Here is a 22,634-nt window from a genome sequence, read left to right as displayed (position 1 = left end):
TCCTTCAAAGAACCTGAGTTATCAGAATTGCTTGCTTCAAAACTAGTACCCAAAACACAAGAGGATATGAAGATTAATCAGACATCTTGAAATGTAATATGTTGTTGTACCATATAAATTAATGTTACCTGGTTTTCCATCTTTCTTTTCCCAATCTTTTTCCCTCTGTCAAAAAATTCCTAAGAAAACCTGTTTATGTTTCTTACCTTGGCATTTAGAATGGAGAAACGGCTGAGCTTATTGCAGTAGGTAGTACTACCTGGAATGATTTTGCAGCACATTATAAAATGTTCTGTTTGATTTTGACTGCATACAGAAAAAGTTTTGTGAATGTGCTTAGGATTTAATACTTTTCTGATTTACAGAGCTTTTCTAAAAGGGAGTCCTGCTTAACTTGCAGCTCTTTGGGAATGTGGCAAATCAGGAACTTGCTACTGAAGAGCTGTAAGAATATATATTTAATTTGCTGTAATTTATGCCTATATCTGATATTATTTGAATCTGTATGGATGAGAGGTATTTGACTGTAACAACTAAAGGCTTACAATGCAAGATTATTGAACTGACAAAGTTCTCTTCTCTACACAAGACATTATTTAAATACATTTCTGTCTCTAAACATTGCATTATAAACTAGAGAAGACTGATATTCTGACAAGTAGAAAAAGCTATAGTTTTGAAGTGTTCATGTTCAGTCATGAGACATGTTTCTTGTGATTTCCTTGAAATACATTTCCTAGTGTCTACCATTTGACCTAACTGTAACACTATAAAGTGAGTATGGATTTTTCACAAGTTAAAGCAAAATGTGCAGACCTCTAAATAGCTATCACTTCTCTAAATGAAGATGTGCTGTTAAAGAGCACTTCAGATATGGTTAAGTGGTCTTTATATAGTCAACACCTTTTATCCATATTTATGCATAAACCTAAGGTTTTCCTGTATTCTACATACAAGATATTATTTATTCCAATACAATACGATTATGATAGCTGAAAATCAGGTAAAATCAACAAGAGTAGTGTGTGTTTAAGCATCCAGGCAAAATTCTTTATTTTGTGCAGAAATATGTATGTGTGTGTGTATATATATGTAATCATCCTTTTTTTTTTCTCTCCAGCTAGGTGTATGGTTTTCCTTGGGCTGTGCATACCTTGCTTTAGAAGGTTACGAAGGTGCTGCCAAAGCATTTCAGCGCTGTGTGACATTGGAACCAGATGTATGTATTTTTCAACAAGTGATTCGGATGGCTTATCTAAAAGCAACAAGCATGTTTTCATTATAAACAAGCAAAGCAATAATGAAAAACTTGTTTAAACCTTAGATCTTTGAATAAACTTCTGCGTGAAGGATATATTTTTGTCATGAGGAATCATAAAAATACTTGCCCAGTACTTAGCTTCATCCAAGTATGTGTGTGAATGTTAAAGTAGGTTTGAGCAGAAATTCCTTTATGCTTGCATACATTGCTAAAACAGAGAAAAGGGAATGAATAGACTGTGAGGAGTGCTAAAGAGAGAAATAAAACAAACAAACACAAAAAATTAAAATACTTAGTCCTCTAAGTAATCAAATTCTCCTGGAAAAAAAAAAAAGAAGTCAAATAAGTGATTGTATGACCAGTAAATTTGTAACTATATACTTCATGAGTACACGGAGAATGGAGCTTGTTACCCATTTTTTCAGGCTGCACGGGGTAAGCATGTGTACAATATTGCTGTTTGAGTGTGACTGTGCGTTGACATAGCAGAGGTGTCAGCTGCATTACCTCTGTACTGGCCATACATTTGTGGAAAGTCCTGACTGCCAGCATGGTGCTCACTTACAGTTAGTGCCACCTACTTGATAGAAACTATTATTCATTCTTTTATCTTGGGGAAAAGAATGAGAGAGCAATGAAAGGTGATAGAGTATTGTTTTTTCTTTATTAATAAAATTAAGTAACTTACTTGAAAAAATATACCTACAGACAACCCTGTATTTAACTGCAATTTTTACTTTATATATTGATGTTCTTCTGTTTCAGCACAGCAGATTTACTTCCAAGTAGATACTAAAATTTTCACTTATCTGTCTGGGACCTGTACTTGATTGTATTTGTAGGAACAAGCCAACTGACTTCTCAGTGCGTTAAGTGGTATTTCTTTTGTGAATAAAGGATGCTGGGCTGGCTTTTAGTTATGGAGGTTAAACCTGTCTTTATACAATGATCTGCAGCAATGTAATGATCATTTTCATTAATTAAGCCTCAAAAAGGTTTCCCAGCATGACTTAAATGCTCCTTAAGCCTAAGGATAGCCTTCAGTACCAAAGCACATTTCATTGCAGCACCCAAGTTCTGTTCTTCAAATTTATGCTAGTTGTCACTTTGCTGATTCAGTGGTGAGGCTTTAAATCTGCAGCAGTGTAAGGCAATGGCAAGAATCATCTCTGTACGTGACCCTACTGGTTTTACCAGAGGAAAGATTGTCTGAGCATTCTGTAATACTTTTCAGCTAAAACAGTTGATAAACACTGTTGGAACTAACCCTGTTAGTTTTGCCTGAGGTGCATTAGGGGACATTCAGATAATTTTTTCTGCAAACAGAGCAGTGCAGTTAAGTAGCTTCCAGCTAGTGAGAAGTGATGAGCTGCTGGGAGCACTGACCTCTCCAGCCGTCCCAGCTAGATCCAGAAGAGGATGCCTGTTTGCAGTATAAACTGAAGACAAGAGCTGACTTAGCGTATTCCAACCAGAAGGCAGTTAATTGATATTTATATACCTGATTGTTGCTGTAGTCAGTAATATTTATTTATGTATTTCTATTTTAAAGTAACATTTTCTGTTTCCATGTAATATTTTGACTGCCTTGAAGAAAACATGTTAATATGCATGATTAGTAAAAGTAATGATATAATTATATAATGGATGACAGTAGTTTTATTTACGTATTTTATGAAGTAAACATAATTTAAGTGAATACTTTTTTTTTTTACTTACCATTACAGAATGCTGAGGCCTGGAACAATTTATCAACTGCTTATATCAGATTAAAACAGAAGTAAGTATTTCAAAAGGATTAGAAGATACTACTTCCAAAATACATAATTGGAATTTCCTTTTTTTGACATTAATTTTTTATTCTTATAATGTGGTTACTTCATATTTTGTAATTCTTATCCCTTCAGTTCTCTCTCTCAGGTTGGATCATTGATAATTTAATTCATTTTGCAGGAAGTAGTTTCATAAACTTTACAAAAGTAGCAACCTCTCACTTCACACTTCTTTCTTGTTAAAAGTATTTACGATGTAGTAAGTACAAATAGTGCAAAACATTAATATTAAAGTTGGAAACTAATTTGACTATAAAGTTAAAAAGTTATTTCCATTTCAAGCAAACTATATATTCAGAACTATGTCGATTCACACTACAATATTCTCGGTAGATTTAAGGGAAAAACAGGCAATTTATTTTTTATATTATGAAAACAGATGGAGATCTGCACACATAATAGGTCACTTGTTCTTCTCCCTCCATATCAACCATTAGTGCAAGAAGCTTTGACCTATATGGACTGCCTTTCTTGTTCTGTATTTCAACTCAATATAATAAAAGTTACTTGTAGATACAGAATACCTGAAAGAATCTTCACATTATAACTTGTCCCCAAAGAATGAAACAAAAGAGTAAGATAAATTTTTAAAAACCTTACTCAAAATCTGATATCACTTTATACAGTTATGCAGTTAAGAGACAAACTAAAAAGAGAAAAAGAATAGTAAATTTACATAAAAGTATGAACTGATAAACATGCGAAGGAAATGTATCATAAATGAATTCAAGAGATGGTTTGATATGCTAATGGGAGCAGGAGGGAAGAGAAGATGAAAATTAGAATAACGACTCAAGACTAAAAAGTAAAAGAAATTGAGCATGTTTAACTTTTTAGTAATTCCTTTCATCTTCAGCAGTGCCTCAAGAATGCCCCATTTATTATCTTAGACTGTGCGATAGATTGCTCCTTCTTTTGCATAAAGTTCAAAAGGCTATACCAGATGCTCAGTGTACCAGCTTATGCTTGTTTCATAGAAATATCTAGAAATATCTGTCTGTTCATCTACTACAAGACTGAGAAACTACTGAGTGATTAGTTTCACTTTTTTTTTTGTTTACTACTCTTGTGATTTAACATGCTAAATACAAGAAAATTTGTGACCTATTTGATATTGTATCAAAAGCAGTAACGGGGGCATGTTTCTGAGCTTTTTTCCTACAGGAATCATGTGGATAATTTAGGATAAGATACCCAAGTTAATTGTTTTCTTTTGCTCCCTTATCCAAATCAAGCTTTACTCCAACCAGGCTCTTAAATCAGTCCCACTCAATGATTGTGCATTTGGGTAAGGCTTAGTGGAGTCTCATGCAACAGACAAATATAAAATGTGTAAGTCTTTTTGAAAAGTGTATGCAAACAATTTGCTGACACTCAAATGAAATGGAGTTTGTTTCCTTTCTAAGAGTCCACAAATTTTGTGTGTTCTGCATTTCCTCCAGAAGAAGTAATTGTGATGAAAACAGACCCTGCTCTTTGGTTTACCAGAAAAACTTCTCTAGGTGCCAGGAGGCCTTTGAAATCTAGATCTCATATTTCTCAGAACAAACTGGAACTGGCCCTCTGTCCTTTGGGTGAAAGATTCCTTGTTTCCAAGACAGGATGATGGTACTGCCTACTATTTCCTGTTTGAAGATGAATTGGTTTAACTGTTGCCCTGGTTAAGGGCATTATATGATTTATCAAATCCATAAAGAATTTGTTTTGAGAACCTAGAGGACTTTATTAGCATAGCAAAAGTGATGATTTAAGCAATATGATTTCCATCCCATCCCTCTGGTATCTTCTCTGCATTTCATAGTTCCATCTGACTGGCATCTGCCCTCCTGATAACTTCCTAACTTTTTTTAGAAGATGGGGGAAATCATCCAGGCTAATCCTGCATATATTGAAGAGCAGTTTCAGAAACAGCTTCTCAAGGTGTTTGGGGTACATCGGTCAGCCAGAGCGTCTTCCAGCCTGTCAGAGAGCCGTGGCAGATCCCGGCTTCCATTGTAGCAAAATCCACAGAGGAAGGAGCAGCTCTCTGTTCTTGTTTAATCTAATCTATCGAATTTGGGGTCTGAACTCCCTTTCTAAGACTGTTAACAGTGGAGGAGACCCAACTGTTAGTACATTTAGTGGGCAGTGTCATGTGTATCAGAAGAGAGAGAAACAGGGAGTGAACATGGGAAGATCCTGCCTGTGAACTATTCTGCTGTAGCTACGCCAACTGACCTGTTTTCCTTCAATAATTTTGCTCTATCAGTTAGCTCTCTTCCCATGTATTTGGTAACTGTTTTAATACTATGGGCTTAGATTGGCAGGTATTTACATTTCTCCCTGACCCAGCCATTCCAAACTTTTAATGGCCTGATTCACTAGTTAGATATTCCCTTTTTCTGGCTGCAATATTTACATTCTCCTGGACCCTCTTTTTGAAACCCAACCAACAATTTCTTTGAGCTGTCTTTCTTTAAAGACAGCACTTTTAACAACTTACTCAAGCAATAGAGCATGTGAACTGCAAATTTTGATAACAAGCCATCTTTATACGCTCTTTATTAAGAAGAGATTTGTTGTCATACCTCCCCAAAGATTTTTACCAGCATGGGAAAACTCTATTTCAAGTTTTCATTTAAAGGCATTTATTCCTTTGTGTTTTTTCTACATATTGTGACTGCAACTGAGAGTGAGCTTCACTCTCTTGAAGTCTTAAGAATGATACCATTCGGCTTCCCTAGCAAAGCTTTTTTAAAGTCTCAAATATACTGAAAATTTTGGCAGTACATTTAAAACTTTGAGCAGTAGGCACCCAGACCTTACCAACACATGTTTTATTGCATGAAGACCTCTTACTCCTGGCTCCTCTCTGGCAGCATTGGTTGCACGTTTTGTCATACGTCTGTAGACTGTAGGTCAGCTGCTTTCAGCCCATATTCTTGATTTGACCTAGGTGTCCTGTGTTACTTAACAGAGAATGCCATTACTTCTCTCCTTGAGTAAGGGAATGGCAAAGAGTTGCCTGCAGTGGATCCAGATGAAAAAATAAAGATGCTTCCTGACTTGACAGTGACTTTATAGGAATTATTCTGTCCATCATATTCCACAACACTTACTCCTGCCACTAGGAGATGGTTCAGTGGGCAGCACCTTTGGTGAAGGACCCTAATAGTGTTTGGGGTCACTCTGACACATTTGTGCTAAGCAGCATAGCATCAGGGAACAGAGAGTGTAAGTAAAGCTTCCAGCTGATGTAAGAAAAAAAAAACTGAAAATGCTGGGCTTCTGTGCAATGGATATGCATGTTTCCCATGTGCAAATGTTTAAAATAAGTAACAAAAAGCTGTTATTGTTAAGTAATCTTCCTTTGTGTGATGAAATGAGTTTGTATCATTCTGCATCTGCCATGAACTCCATTGTGAAAAATACACTCTTTTCAGTTGTGAGTTTTTAATTTTTTAATATGTGCTCCAACTGCAGCATGAGTAAGATTGTTTTCTCATGGTTCCAGTTAAAAATTCAGAAAAGAAAATATTAATATAGATGTAATTATGAGTGCTAACATAGAAATCACCTTGTTCAGACTCTACAGAGTGTACTGTCAAATGAGCTGATAGAAAGTAATTGGCAAAGGACATTAAGGAATTACCAGTATTATAAATTATGAACCATAACTTTTACATTGCACTGTTTTCTAAACATTTTTTTTAAATAAGAAGCTTTTCAGTTGATACAATGCCAGCTGATTTTAATACAGAGATCTTCTATATTAAATCATTCATATAGAATCTTCTTTTCTATTCCCCATTATTAGAATCAAAGCCTTTCGAACCCTCCAAGAAGCTCTGAAGTGCAACTATGAGCACTGGCAAATATGGGAGAATTATCTTCTCACCAGTACAGATGTTGGAGAGTTTTCAGAAGCTATTAAAGCTTATCACCGGCTCATGGACTTAAGAGAAAAGTACAAGGATACACAGGTGGGGACTTTCTCATGTTAAGTCATTGTACATGTTCATTAATTTCTCTTGTGAGACAGAGAGAGATTTCTGCTCATAATGGTATCAGTAATGATAGTACACATACCAATGAAGTTATGTAGGCAAGCCATTTAATTTTTTGCGATCTGAACTGTAAGACTACATTTTTAAAATAAAAATGGACAAAAAGGAAAAACTTTGCAGGCAGATTGCCTTAGACTTTGTGGAAAGACAAATATGAGCCTTGCAGTTTTAAGCTCTATTCTTAAGTAAAACACAGTGCATAACCTCAGCTTTCCGTATTGTTCCAGCATATCTTAGTATCAGGAATAATATAAATGATTTAATTTAAAGAAAGGTAAGCTCTTCCCATGTGTTTGAAAATTACACAAATGAGCCTTCAGAAGTGAATTATGTTTCATAGATTAAGTACATTACAGTCAGAACAGTGATTCTTAATCATCTGGAACAAAGAAAAATAAAGGACGTATTTTGCTCATCTTTCACTGTAGATCAGTTAAGTTCAGTTAACTTCTGTATTTGTAAATGTATGCTCTGGATAAAATCTAGAGAGCCTACTTTAACAGCTCCAGCTGGGATGTCACCTTGCCTAAAACCAGTCCTGATCCAAGCGATGTTCTGTATACTCCGTGAAAATAGCAAGGTGAATCTGGAAGGCAAGCCAAAGACACCCTTAAGCAGAGTAGTGAAACACCTCCAAAAGCCTTCACAAAATTAATGGATCTGGTTGAACAGCTTATGAGCTCTCAGGGAGTTTGTGTGTAGTACCAGAGTAAGAGGACCCAGCTGCTGCTGGTCATTTATTGCAGGAGTATGTTTCTTATCTTATCTCATAAAATGATTAAAAATAGCTTTCTTGGATCTTGGGAGTTTAAGTCCAGTGATGAGGAGAGAGAACAGATATAATTAATTACGGTTGTGGAAACATCTCATTTGTTCATGGGAGGTGGGGATGTTAAAAACATTTTTCATATTACTTTTTAATAACAAACTGTACGTGAATACAATACTTACTACTATAAAGTCAGCCATGCACAGGATAACATTCTGTATGAATGAAATCTTTTTCATTTGATATACCTGAACATTAAAAGGTCTCAAACTCTTTGCACTAAAAAGCACCTATGAAAAATAGTCTTATATACAGTAAAGATTAGTGTGTTTGGCAGCTACAGTATTGTGGTACTGGTAGGGCCTGTGTATTTATTCATGGAACATCTTGCAGATAGTTAGCCTTTTTAAATTTTTTTGTTCATTTCAATAACATTTTTAGGGGTGGTCTACTGTATTATTTTAGTCAAATTGACAGCTGACCGGGAATAGAACTTTCTTACATGTATTTGTTCATTTTAGATATTTTTGAGATCCTACAGACTCCTGTTAGTGTGTTTTGTGAAATTTGATGTAGGATATTTTATTAAAATATTTGGGGATATTGCTTGCACTGAATTTCTGGTTCTGTATAGCTTTTTTGATCTTGCTCTCATACAACTTTTAATTATATATTAGCATTTTTAGAGATGTATATATATGCTATATATCCTAATTTTTTTTTTTTTTGGCACCCTAATTTAACTTTGGTTTCTGATATGTAAAGTGCTTTATGGGTTTCATCATAACTTCTAATACAGTTTCCTCAATTAGATAGATTTCACTAGCTGGCCAAGAAAAACCTCAGAGATTAAAGAATTTCAGAAGGTGTTAGTCAATAATCTTAGAAGAGTCAAGTCTTCCCATAGCAAAACAAACAAAAAAAACCACATAAAACTGAAAGCTTCTGCTGAGATTGTTTACAAAGCTCACCATTAATTTCTGAGCTGCTCCCATTTGCCAACTGGCCTGTTTTAAATAGACGTGCCCCATAACCCTCCTGTACAATTGTATTTTAACAAAGTAAAATCATGAACACGAGTAAGTGGAAGCATACACCTCTGTTTCCATCCAACACAGTATGACCTTCTCTCAGGTGATATTTAGTATTTGTAGTCGTCATAGATTTTGATAGACTACTAAGGTAGACGACATAGTGGTGAAAAAGAAGGTAGGAATTTAAAAATGCAGAAAAATAAACATGCACAGGACTGGAAGAAACAAGTTGAGTCATTGATTCCAGTTCCTTGTGAAAACAGAAAGCCTATCACCAGTCACTTTCAGCATAATCATTGCTGCAGAATACCCTTTGTGAGACTGAATGCATCAACTGAGAGTGTGCAATTGAATATATAATTTGATACGTCTTCGGATTGTGTAGTTACATCAGATTTTTTTTATTTTATTTCAGCATAGCATGCAGCCATATTTGTAAATCAGTAGCTACTTCCAAGAGCAGTAAGGCATTTATATCTTCATGTGTGATTTCTGTTAGGCCATTGCTGTCTTTTTGTGCCAGGCTTCTGAGTGCAGAATGCAGCTTTGGGAAATTTTGCTGCTAAGTTATTCTAGTTATTTAATGATGTGTCATCCTTGTGGCAAAGGTTCTGAGATCAGGATATCATGAGGCTTGCACATATGGATGTACAGATTATGCAGACAGAATTGAACAGGGGAAAGCTGAAGGGCTCTTTATAAATCGGCAACAACGCAATAAAAGATTACAGCAAAACTCATACTTCCAGAAGTCTGCTTCCTAGTATTCCCCTTAAATGTTATAAGCATGCTTTCTTAACTTCCTTATGTCTCTTAAAATTTGTCAAATTTCCATATGCCTTTTAATGTTCATGAGCCTTGATAACTTTTAATGTAGATGTTACGTAATAACATATAGATGTTATGTAATAAAAGATAAAAGCTTACTGAATTACCTGTAGTTTCAGCTAGTAGATCAGTCACTAATGGTTGACAGTTGGACTTGATCTTCGAGGTCTTTTCCAACCATAATGATTCTACGATTCTAAAAAGGACGCAAGGAGAAAGCCTTACCTGGTGTAATCATCAGTTTAGCCTCTGAATTATTACTCTGAGGTGGTAAATACACCTGAAAGATTTCTGCAACTGCTAATCACACTACTTTGCACCATGTGCATGTTTGTGGAGGCAAGCAATGTTTTTTACTTGGAAAGGTGCAGTTCTGTGAATAACAAAGTTGTTTTGCGGGTGGAAAAGCTGTTTTGCTACATTGCTTTCAGAAACCAGATCTTCATCCTGTGCTGTCAAAGAATATTAATTCACACATATGGACAAATGGTTCCTCTGCACTTCTGTGTTCTTGAGAATCTAGCAAAGATTTTCTGTTACCCTTTTCATCAAATATCATCTTCATTTCAGTGGTTTGTGTTGCCAGACTTTCTAATAAAAGGCTGTAAGAGCATGTTCCAAGGGGATTTTGAGAAGTGAGGATACGAATTAATACTTTTTAGAGCCCTATTTATTTTAAGTACCTCACTAATGACAACTGTCTTTTATAATGGGAGGGGCATAGGGAGACCTCATACATTGCAGATCTGTCATTTTGCATCTGGTGTCTGAGGGTTCTTTTCTTACTTGAGTGCTGTCAAGTTTGATTAGTATTAGTGAAGCTTCTAAAAATGGTTTGACTACTGAATTTTATATTAAAGGAGCTGTTTGCAGAACAACTGTGGAATAAGATAAACTGATAGCAATCACAGCATTTTTAAATTATTGTATTTGTTTCTAAGATTTTCTCCTGTGGTGGTTTTTGTTCAGTTTTTGGTAAACACACATTATTTACAAAAGCAAAGCAGAAGGAGGAATGCAGATGATGTGATATTGATGTCATACTAAACACAAACTCTATGCATGGTGGTCATACAGAGCCCAGTTCATTAAAAGAGGCAGTTAAAAAAAAAAAAAAAAAAAAAAAAGGAGGCACTACAGCTTGTGTGGGATCTTGGGCAACAGAGCATTGCTTTAGTAGTTTAGTATATATGGCAGTTAAAAATGTCTCAAAGATATAAATTAAAATTAACACTTAAGACAACCATCTAAAATTGAAAGCTCTGTTATGCTGCTAACACTTTTTGATGATTAGCACAATTCACTTGCAATTTGAAATAGCTTTATTTAACAAGTGGGCATAGCCAAGTAGCGTTAATGATTCATTAGTGTTTAATGGACCCTTTAATCCAGGCTTTCACACTAGTTTTATTTTAACTGCTGTAGTGCTAAAGCTTACTTGATTAATTACAAAAAAAAAAAGGAGACAGATTATTAAGATGAAAGTGTAAGCAAAGCCTGGACGTTGTAGGAATATGAGTAATTTTTCAGTTGCTAAATCCTACTGACTGCGAAAACTCTTTTTTTTTTTTTTTCCATGTGCAAACAAAGTATCCTTGGCTTTAAAACTCTTGATAACTATACCTGATATTCATGTGAACTAACTTTTTGGATTTTCAGTAACAACTTTGTTAAACTGAGAAACTGATTGAGAAGTCATACATATAGGTATGAATCCTCATTACCAGTTCTAGTTCCTTTTCAAAAGAGAATATAGTTTAATGTCTCCTCTTATTCCTTTTTTATATTTTTTTTATTACAATGCTGTAGTAATGGAAACACTTGCTGGTGTTTTTCTAGCAAATCATTATACAAGACCTGATTTGTTTAATGCTGAGTTTTAGTCCTTGAGATTCCAAATGATGAATGCAATATGAATTTTATAACTTTTGGACTATTAATAGTTGATCATATTTTCTATTATCTTAAGTGAAAAGCTAAGCTCTTTAATGGAAAAGAAAAAAACCAGTCAAATTGTCGTGTCACTTTATTAGAGCTAAACTCTTACGGTTTTTTGGGGGGCACTGTTTAGCCAATGTTGAGATGCTACTATGATTTCATATTGATTCTGAAAAGATACCAGGGAGATGTATAATTTTTTTCACTTTTTCTGCTACATAGATTTATTTCATAACATCATAAACCATTTTAATTTATTTGAGGTTTTTTTTGCCAAAGCCATACTGTATCTGCTAAAACTCCATAATTAATTCTTGGGATGCATGGTAATTGAGTCATTCTAAAGAAGAAAAGTTGTTTTAGGAAAATGACACAAATATTAAACTACATATGGTTTTATTTTAAGTGTAATATACTTTGATATTGTCATAATTTCTACATTACTTTCTGCCAGTGAACTACATCTTGGTTTGTGAGGATGCACCTCTGTCCTGCTTTTATTAGAGTAGTGTTATATTTATCTGGTTTGGGGCTATTCACAGATCATCTTTGAAACTGATTTTACTACTGTTATGAATATTCCTATTAATGTGATTTCATTATAAGTATTGATATCACATGGACAAAAATGTTGAAGCATTAAAGTTGCCAAATGATAGTTAGGAAGTACCAGCATGAAGGCGTTTGTATACCTTTTACTGGCCAGTTTTGAATGAAAGCCTTATGAGACTTCTGTTTTGTCTTTATCATTTTTTCTTCCCCAGTCTCTGTGTCTCATGCACTACACAGGACAGGTAGTTCTCATTTACGAAGCCACAGCTTTCTGGGTTTTATTTTCTTCTAATTCACCATATGATCCAGAATCTTAATTTACCTTTGCTATTTCTCATTTTACTGAGAAGGAACTGAGGCACAGCGAAACTGTTTTCTAATTAGTGTCCATTTTGGGACACAAAGCCCCATGGGTGTTTTTTGGACAATCCATATTACGTAGCATTTCATACATGCAAAGCCCAACTCTTCCTGAGTTGACCAGCAGCTGCAGGTGCTTAGCATTTCTGCAGGTCAGATCCCATGTTCTCAAGCCAGTGACTCAGAAAGTAAGACCATTAAATGAGTATTTGTAAAAAGTTTGATTGGAATTACTTGACTAGTAATTCACCAGAAGTGCGTCAAACACAGAGTTTCCCAGGGTAGTATTCAGTTGCCTTCCACTTACTCACCCACTGTACATCTCTGTTTCTGCAGATAGTTAGAGATCCTGTAAACTGCAGTGTCTTCCATTACCTGAATTAATATGGTTCAGCATGTTTACTGATCTTTTTGTAACTATTATAAGGTGAAAATATCTTTATGGTACTGCCACAATTTCCTATACTGTTCTTTTTCACACTAGCCCGTCCCAGTAAGTCAAATTTCTGTCTTAGCTCTTTGGCCTCTTTATCTTCACCAACTGTAGAATCTTATAGATGAGGTATAAGTTAGTTGAATTACTACCCTAATAATGTATTTCTTAGTAAATTCTATACTTGACATATGGTACTATATTTGTATTTTACTAAATCATTAATAAAGGCCAAATATTACACATATCACTATATATACTGATGTTGATTTGAGTTGAAATAAAAACTATTTCCTGCTGCTTTTTTTAAGGTGCTGGCTATTCTGGTCAGAGCGGTAGTGGATGGTATGGCAGATCGCACTGGAGAGGTAGCGAGTGGCTTGAAGGGCAAGTTGCAAGAGCTCTTGGGCAGAGTGACTTCACGAGTGACAAATGATGGGGAGATCTGGAGACTTTATGCCCGACTTTATGGAAATGGACAGAATGATAGTGGTGAAGATATTGAAAAGGTAAATGTGTTGCAAGGTATACCTTTTTATGGATACACTTCTATGGTACAAAGTTTCTATTCTCTAACAAAATATAGTGCTATAGTAAGACACGCTCTTGTTCCAGATGTGTTTTGCTGTAGTGTTTCTATAAGCTTATCTTCTGCTTTTCATATTCCTACAGCACACGTTTTTATTATCTAACAGAAGCAAGATGTTTTACAACAGTTCTTGTGGATTTTCAAAAAACCTCTCTTTTATCAGTATTTCATTTTAAAATATCCTATCACAGCATATGTACATTGTCTTAGATTTGTATTCTGAAACTTTTCTTGGCAGCAATCTAATGGCTATAATCTAATGGTTTCGATTGGTGTCGGTTTTTTTGTTTTTTTTTTTTAAATTGGAATCTTTGATTCTGAAGACAAGATATTGCAGTCTCTAGGGAAAAAGTGGATCTTAATGGCATGATCCAGTGGCATCATAAACCATCTATATTCTTCTTTGTAATCACTAAGGGAAAATGCATTTAAGGTAGTCTATACCACAGTAAGAGTTCCCAGAGTAAAGTGTTTTGTCCTTGCTTATTTTAAAATGGAATTAGGTAATACTCTTTAATTCTTAATCTGTTGAACTCCATTGGTTTCTCTTTACCTGACTCTGGTTTTGCTACATTAATTTCCATCTCTTGTTCTTATCACTTCCCAGGTAATCAGGTTGATTGCATTTCCAAAATAACCACTCTGCACTGCTAGAAGTGTTTACTTTGTTGTATACTGGAGTGTACTTTGCATTTGGTATTACATTTCCAAAATTCAAATAGCTTTGCACACTCCAAAAATACTTACAGGTTATCAGATCTTCACTGAAGCTGAAAATACACAAGGTCAGCGTTCAGTATGTGTTTCCTAATGGGGGTATGCCTTTGGCCCGGGCAAAAATGGCAGTCTGGAGGATGGCTTGTCGCGTGATGTCAAGCATATTATAAAGATGGTTGGGCCTACAAATCATGTGCCTGTGGGGTTAAACATATAATTTTTTGGGCCTTGCTCACTGTCTTCCTCTTCATGCTCTGCCCTGTGAAATGCCTTGTTTAGTCATAACCAATGTCCGTTATACCTCCAATTCCTCCCTTTTTTTCCTTCCCTATTTTTCTTTACAGCTGAACAATAAAAGGGATTTGGCCTATTTAGAATTCAGAAATACAGACACTGCAATATCCTGTAATATATCCTCAAATTCTTACTCAGACATGCAAAGTAGCAGAGGCCTGTCTATACTATAAATGTAACCATTTCAGAATCTGGTTACATCACAGTATTTTTCACTAACCCAGTTAAAAACATGGTTTCAATTTGTAGAGTAGACAGGACTTAGGAAACTGTGTTTCCTAATCACACTGGTTATGGAACATATGTATGGTCTAGCTTGCCCTGCAAAATGGAATGATGTTTATAAATTCTTAAGGTATGCTTACGTATGTATCCAAGTATTCTGGTATGATGGTACCATAGATATAAACCATGAAAGAGCAAAATTGCCTACAGCCAGCCACTGTAGATATTAATTTACAATGTAAAAATGAATTTACAATATACTAGTCACTAGTAGTTTCTCTGATATCATATTAGAAATTAAAAATGTTAAAACCAGTATTTATTGGATTCCTTGCCACAAGCACCATCATGTATCAGTCAGATATTAAGTGAATTAAACTATCTGTAGAAAAATTCCAGCTGTATCATTGCAGTCTTCCATGCACATTTATTTTGTAAAAGGTCAATGGATTGTGAAAGGGCATTATTTACTATATTGTGGCATCATAGGACAAAGAGGTGGGAACAGATCTATCGTAGTGTCATGTACGTCCTTGCGAATGTAGGGTTTGGCGTTTATTCCATAACTTATTCAGTGCAGATTTAATTATATGTAACCAATTTTGTTCCTAACATTGCATTTGAAAAAACGACCTTGAAGGTCTGGCTGTTGTAAAGAGTGGACTGGTTGCTGGTTTTTTTCACCTTTCTGCTCTGCTGCCATATCGATGCCGTGAATCGCTAGAGTCTACAGTTAAAATTCACAACATTGCTTTGTAAATTAAATCAAACTCAGGCAGAGTTTACAAGTTATGAGTGTAAAACTATTGAAGTGTTGGGTTTGTGTTTTTTCTTTTCTTTAGCTTAGCATATATTTACTCTTACACTTTTATGTATCCGACCTGCCACCTCATTCATTACTTCATTCTTTCCTATGCTGAATGCAGTCCAGTCCTTTCCCACCAAGGAATCTTTCCAACCTTCAAGTTTCCTGCTGATCCATACCCAGGCTATGAAACCCTTCTGTTCCTTGAACTTTCCCCAGCTCATAACTGTTTCCTTCCAGGATAAATCCAGGTTCTAGAAGTGCAAACAAACAGCCCACAAGACTTTGAATTCTTTCCCCTCCCTGACATCTGTCAGCGAAACACCCCTAATTTGCTGCTCTCACTCAGACACGTGCAGACTGAAATCAGAATGCTGTAAAAACTTGTTCCCTCTCTTGGAACTTCTTGCCTCTGCTGGCCAGAACTACTACCAATTATAACCAGGATTGTTTTGAAAAAAAAATAATTTGCTCTGGTTTGTCTTAATACACCTTCACAGCAGTTTACAGCAGCATAAGCAGTTCAATCACCTATGCCATGGTGATTGGAACTCTGGTGGGAGAGAGAAGGTAGAAGCTTCTGGGGTGGCAAGCCCCAAATTTATCTTTGTTCAGCAATCACAAGTCTTTATTGTGCTCATGTACATGTACCACACTAAAAGTTTTTTATTCCTTTATATGATATTTAAACTCTCTAAAAAGGTAATTGAAGAGTTGTCATCGAACCAAACCATGTAACTTCTGACATGTATTTGTTTCAAATTTCTGATGCTGTATAAGGAAAACAAAACTCAAAAGCAAAAATTAATTTCTTCTGCTTAAATTTTTCTTTTTTTTTTCTTAATGGGACTCTCTTTCCATATTGTTTACATTTATTTTTGCTGTTCACACTGAGAACCAGAGCAGTATGGCAACTAATAGCTGCATCTGTAAAACACATTATTTGCCAAGAATACATATACAGAAAGAAAGCTTTGATGTATTCAGTTATAAATTTTTTAGGTACGAAATTGCTGTTCAAAGTGAGTACAAATATTTCTCCATTTTTCATGTGCATTTAATTATGATGACTTGGCAAACATGGGTCACATCCATCAGTCTAGACAGATTTTTAAAAGATAAAAATTAGACACGTTACTTTATATGCGCCTCATACTTGAAATGCAATATTGGTGAAGAACATCTGTCTTACAGCTGGTGCTTACCGTTGCAGAGTACACTACTCCAGCTCACAGGAAATCAAGCATAGTAAAGATACATTCATTTTTTGAATTGAGCATTAATTTCATAGATACTTAAAACTAAATCAGTCTTCTAGTTTGTTTCCTTACATACTGATCTTTTTTTTTTTTTTCTCCTTGCAGTCACTGCAGTATCTCACTAAGGCACACAAATGTGCAATTCAATCAAGTGATTGGGAGAAAGATGTTTCTTCTTTTAAGGAAGTGGTGAAAGGAGCCATAGAGATTGCACATGGTAGGTTCTACCTGAAAAGAACTTTTATTATTCGTGAAGAGTGTAGCAAATATTTATCAAGCTTATTAGAAAATTAATATTATACTTTACCCATTATATCTATTCCTACTATTGGGAGTCCTCTAACAGAGAGCACCATCCTAATAGTGCATACAAAACCAGATGTGGAATGAGGCAGAAATTGTGCTGGGTGAGTCAGTCAACACATGACTGGTAAACATGGAATCAATTAATTTCATGGTCTAGCAATTTCATAATGCAAGTGAAAATGCATCTGTAGTTCATCCCAGTCCTCAAATCATCATGTGAGCTTGATTGACTGTGCCAGTCAGGAGATGGACAAAACTTATATTCTGTAAGACTACTCACTGTGCTGTGATACTTACGTTTAAGAAGGGTACATATACCTGTTGGGTTTGGATTTATCTTCTCAAAATTACTTGACATTCTTCTTCTTTGTGTTTCTTTTTTGGGGATATTACGTTAAAAAAAAAATTGTCTATGGAAAGTATCAAGTTTTCTAATTAAATATTATTGTTTAAAGATTATTGCTATAGAGGTAATGCTTTTTGTTGTTTTGGGGTCCTTTTCTTCGGTGTTTGGATTCCAGTGGCTATAAAATGCAGCAAGAACAAATCTAATAATCAGGAAGCTTTGCAGATACTTTCTTCAGCTCGGCTCAACTTACGCGGCTTGTCATCCAAAGCAAAGGTAGGAATCTTTGAAAGGTAGGAATCTTTGTTTGAAAGGTAGGAATCTTTGTTTGAAAGGTAGGAATCTTTGTTCTGTTGCCAGAAACCATTTTTCTGGTTTGAGTCATTTATAGATCAAATAGTACCTGCCTGTCCCAGCGCATCATCAGAGGGATATTTACCTCCACGCTGTTAAGGATTCCAGTTTTAAGCAGACTTTTATTTCCCTTCTTCCTGCTAGGCTTTGTCTGAAATAAACCTACTAGTCTAAGAGATAGCATTGACACTTTAGAGTAAGTTAGAATTTTACTTAAAATACTTGACTGTTTGGAAGAAATCAGTCATTTCAAAGACCTGTTCCTTATGTGAGTTGTCGTGGGGGAAGCAGGGCAGTCTCAGAAATAATGGATGTAAACCTGCAGAAAGGACCAAAACGTGTCACGACTACTTTGCATCACTTGAAGTGTTTTACAGAGTTATTTATTAACAGAGAGAACTAATTTTTAATAAGGTTTTCATAGATACCTACTAATACAGATATTAATTTGTTGGAAAATGTAATCATGTTTGAATCATATGTTTGATTTTTGGACTTATGCCTCCATAGCCAGGCACCCAAAGAGCAGAGTCTGTTTCTGCACCATTATTATCCTAATTTTACCCTCCATCTTACAACATGAGACATAGCCATTCTTTAACTGAGGACTGATCTGGAATACGTTTTCATTCAAAATACACTTAATGTCTTAAAGAAGTATTCTTCCTGGCTGTGTGTGGGGTTTAGTAAATGTGAATTACAGAGCATAAGTTTTATAACATGTGTGCTTATGTTACAAACTGTTGATCCATCATCAGTGTGCTAAACTTGGCTCACTCTCTTTTAAGTCCTATAATTTTAAGGATAAAAGCCTATGAAAGTTGTATAAGCAGACACAAGCTGGCTCCATAACTGTGCTTTTAGATACTGGCATATGTTAAGTCTTGGGAATGTAGTGGAAAAAGCCACAACATGTATGTTTTATTGTGATTCACAAAATGGTCTTAAAAAAAAAAAAAAGTGTGTAGTCAGAGTAAAACTGTAGAGAAAGCAAGACTACTTGATATAAATGCTATAAATACAAGTACAGGTGGTTTATATTATGCAAGATCACGCAGTATGTGAAAGATTACGAACAGGTGAGTCTAGTAAATTGTATTCTTAATTCCTGAAAGCACTAATTAAATGAACATCTATACTATTGGCAGATAATGGTGCCTCTAAGTTTATGGCACTTCTGAGAAAACTGCTATGTTAGCAATAAAGCTATTGGTGTGACCTCACTGTTTTTGCATGCTTTCCAAGATGCCATCTTATTTTTAATTTGAAGTCATATTGAATTTCCAAAGTGTGTTGTGGTTTAAAAACTCAGTTGTCTTCTGTAAGGTCCTATCCACAAACAGTTTATTGCTGCTTATGCCTGTCCAAGCTTGACTGCAGCATCTCCTTTTTGCTGCCTTTTGAGTCAATACTAGGCAAGGGGGGTGGTTCTTTTTTCTTTTAACAGAGAAAAGCACTTTAAAAGTGGGGTAAGAGCAGACTCAGTAGTTAAGATTTCAGAAGGAATAAAGGAATAGTGAAAGTAACTTTTAAAAGCCAAAATTCAAAAATTGTGTAGTCAGGACATGCAATTGGAACAAATCAGTAGGTTTTGTACAGGTGAAACAATGTCTTTTCTCAAGACTTCTCGCCTTTCCTGGGATCTCCATCTCTGACATTCCAGCTCCTGTGTTGTCCCAGACTTGTGATGCATACACAATCTGCTGAAGGCTGCAACTCAGAAAAAAGTGTTGTTAATGGCTCCTTTCTGTACAGAGCCTTCTGGGCAGCAGCATGCTCTGGCAAATAGCAGTGGGCTCTCTTCTGCTCTTTGCCCCCATGCATCATTCAGATGTGACAGGTGGGGTCTCCAAAAAGGAGAAAGGTCATGGAGCTGTATGGTAAATGCATGAAATGTGGGTACTGTTGTGGGGAAACATGGGGCACAAAGCCCAAAGAATGATGGTGCACGAAACTTCCCCAAGCTGCATCTAGTTGAATAGATCTCTTTAACTGCATGGGAAAAAAAAAAAAAAAAGTGAACAAATAATTCTGATTTATTTAGCTGTTTTGGCCAGAAAGAACCAAACTTTTCTGTCACATTCCCAGTGTAAGGTTTTTGGGCTGAAAGTCAGAAAAGTTTCTGTACTTGTAGCAGGAACATGTTCCTATTTTTGTGTAAGACGTTCCTTTGTTTAGTGACAACACTGTTCTGAAGTACACTGAAGACCTTGGTTCAGGCCTTTTAAGTACATCTTTGTTTACATATGTATCTGTATTGTCCCATTATGTTTTAATGATATAATGATGTAGAGATGTACTCCAGAGCAACTTCTGTTTTCTTAATTTGTTTTTGTCTTTAAATGTAGGCTTTTCGTTTGTGTCAAACGAAGTATGAATCACTCTCCCTTTACATAATAAAAGGGAAACATATGTTTGGGTCCATCTTGTCCCCCCCACCACCATATTTCTGTGGAGTGGTACCTCACACAGCCTCCATATTACTTGAGTCAAATGACAGGTCCTGGCCTTGCAACAGCAACGTGTTCTGGTGCAGCATGCACAAAGCTACAGTCAGAGCTTCCGTATCTCAAGGCTTTAGACAAGTCAGTTAGCATTCCTCTCCCTTGCTTTCCCTGTAAATACGTGAAGATTACGATTGCTCATGAGTTAGCTGCTTTGTGTTTCTGTTAATGTCTTAAGGTCTTTAAGAACAGACTATTTTTATTACTCCACAGTGTTTTGTTTTCTCTTGTATAACTTAATTACACACAGCTTCGTGTCTCCACCCACGCATGTCTTGACATCAGATGTTAAAACATGTTTATTTGAGGTTTTGGAGAAAATGATGCAACAGAATATGACATTGGGAAAAATGGCCATTAAAATTCACAACTACTAATTTATCAGCAGGAGGGTTTGTAAACTGCACTGACATTGTGTGAGATGTTCTTCTAATTTGAGTTTCATGGTGAAGCCATTTACATTTGATGGGATCAGGAGTCAGCGTAGAAAGTCATAGAAACGCAGCGTCCACAGGAGGATTTGGCTCCTTTGGCAAAATATCATGTGTGTGGAACAAACCTCAGGTTTATATGTGTATATGTGTTTACACACATATATATGTATATATGCACCTTCTGTTTATTAGCCACAAAATGGCCTTTTTAAAGAGAGATACCATCATAGGCACCAAAAATACAGAAGGCAGGGTGGTGATGATGAGCTTCCTGTATTCTGTCTCCATGCTGAAACAGAGAAACTCTATGTACATTTTAAAATAATGTATTTCTTTTTGTCATGCAGCAGCTTTTTGTGGATGTAACTAGTACGGAGGTTCACAGTGAGATAGCTGATGAGGTGACGACTATGGACAACATGATTGCTGAACTTCAGGAACTGAGCAACCAGCTGAGAGACCGGTGCTGACATACGGACCGGATTTCATGACAGGAAGACAAAGACATGTTTCTTTTGCCACAGCTTTTGCTGATGAAATGGTAACAACTGTAATGCAACACCGCTCGCAATAAACGTTTTTCTGTACAGTGCTGTTCTCATGGTCAGCTTTCTTCAGAGTTCCAGCCGCTTGTTAAGATCCTTATCTGCTCTCGCTGCCTTACAAAGTTGAGTGTTTTGGTTCCTCAGGCCCATATTTTCTGGAACAGAGATGCTTGTATTTAGAAGGCGGTTGTTGAGGATCAGCTCCGCCTGCCCTGCCTGCCACCCCACCTGTGTTGCAGATGGCGGGGCAGGAGCGGCGGCGGCAGCGGGAGGAGATAGACAAGCGCGCAGCAGAGGCGGGAGCTGGGCCCAGCCTATCACCCTCGCCAGCGAGGCGCACAGCCAATCGGAGGGTGCGTCTGTTTGCCGCTGGCCAATCGGAGGAGCTGTGGGCCTGGCCCGTCGGTGGTGGGAAGCCGAGGCGAGGGCAGGCTGTCATGGCAGGCGGCACTGTGGCGGGGTGGTGGGGGCTGCAGGCAGGGAAAGGCCCTGAGGTAGCTCACTAGGTCGTCAGGTACTTTCCAGTTTTAATTTGGTGTTAATTGCTTACAGGGGAGTAGGAAAGTAAGAATTGAGTCTTTTTTGTTATTCTGGTAATGCAATCAAAGTAGCAGGATGTTTGCTGCATTAGGATTTACAAACAGTAATTACTTAAAGCAGCATTACATTATTCAGAAATACGTAACTTGGGTCCCATGGGCAATTCATTTGGGCCTTTTACTGACATGGGGATTTCCCCCCACTGAGGCAACAAAAAATCTGCAATCTAATCTAAAACGTTTACATCTGACTAGACCCAGGTAAGTTATTTTCATCTAGACTATTTTGCGTTGTTTCATTTTTAAGCATCTTTGCTACAGCTTTTCTTAAAAACAGTATTTTTTCAAGGTTTTCCAGAAACTGATGCAAAATAGTTTCCTCACTCATCATGAGTTTGGCTCTTTCTTGAGTATGGGAATGATGCAGTCTCCAAAAATGTGGTTATCTATGTTCTGGGTATGCACCATCTGTGGTACAGTCATTAAAACTATACCATTACTAAATGACAAGAATACTTTCCCAGAAGAGAAAATTGGAAGGTAAAAGGAAACCAAACAATTAATTGGATTTGAAGCAGCAGTAAAAGTGTGTTATTTTGGTATGTGAAGGGGGAAGCTATCTTGATGCCTTTGTAGAGCTTTGTGTCCTTGTAAAGCTTCTCAA

The 22,634-nt window shown here is 36.3% G+C and overlaps 1 protein-coding gene across 2 annotated transcripts in view; it reads left to right on the top strand.

Moving 5' to 3' along the window:
• The window catches only part of TTC27 (tetratricopeptide repeat domain 27), a 127,780-nt gene extending 106,305 nt beyond the window's left edge, over positions 1-21,475 (top strand). For both annotated transcript variants that reach the window (XM_086744121.1, XM_086744120.1), the window contains 7 exons: positions 1,121-1,219; positions 2,989-3,041; positions 6,890-7,055; positions 13,365-13,562; positions 17,048-17,159; positions 17,770-17,870; positions 21,234-21,475. In XM_086744121.1, coding sequence (XP_086600247.1) covers positions 1,121-1,219; positions 2,989-3,041; positions 6,890-7,055; positions 13,365-13,562; positions 17,048-17,159; positions 17,770-17,870; positions 21,234-21,356 — 852 coding nt within the window. In that variant the 3' untranslated portion in view covers positions 21,357-21,475. The remainder of the gene's footprint in view (positions 1-1,120; positions 1,220-2,988; positions 3,042-6,889; positions 7,056-13,364; positions 13,563-17,047; positions 17,160-17,769; positions 17,871-21,233) is intronic.
• Positions 21,476-22,634: the final 1,159 nt, after the last annotated feature.

This window comes from Chlamydotis macqueenii, chromosome 3, assembly GCF_036417535.1.
Source record: "Chlamydotis macqueenii isolate bChlMac1 chromosome 3, bChlMac1.mat, whole genome shotgun sequence".
Lineage (NCBI taxonomy): Eukaryota > Metazoa > Chordata > Aves > Otidiformes > Otididae > Chlamydotis > Chlamydotis macqueenii.
The sequence above is the reverse complement of the archived record's forward strand: the minus strand, read 5'-3'. Positions and strand labels throughout refer to the sequence as shown.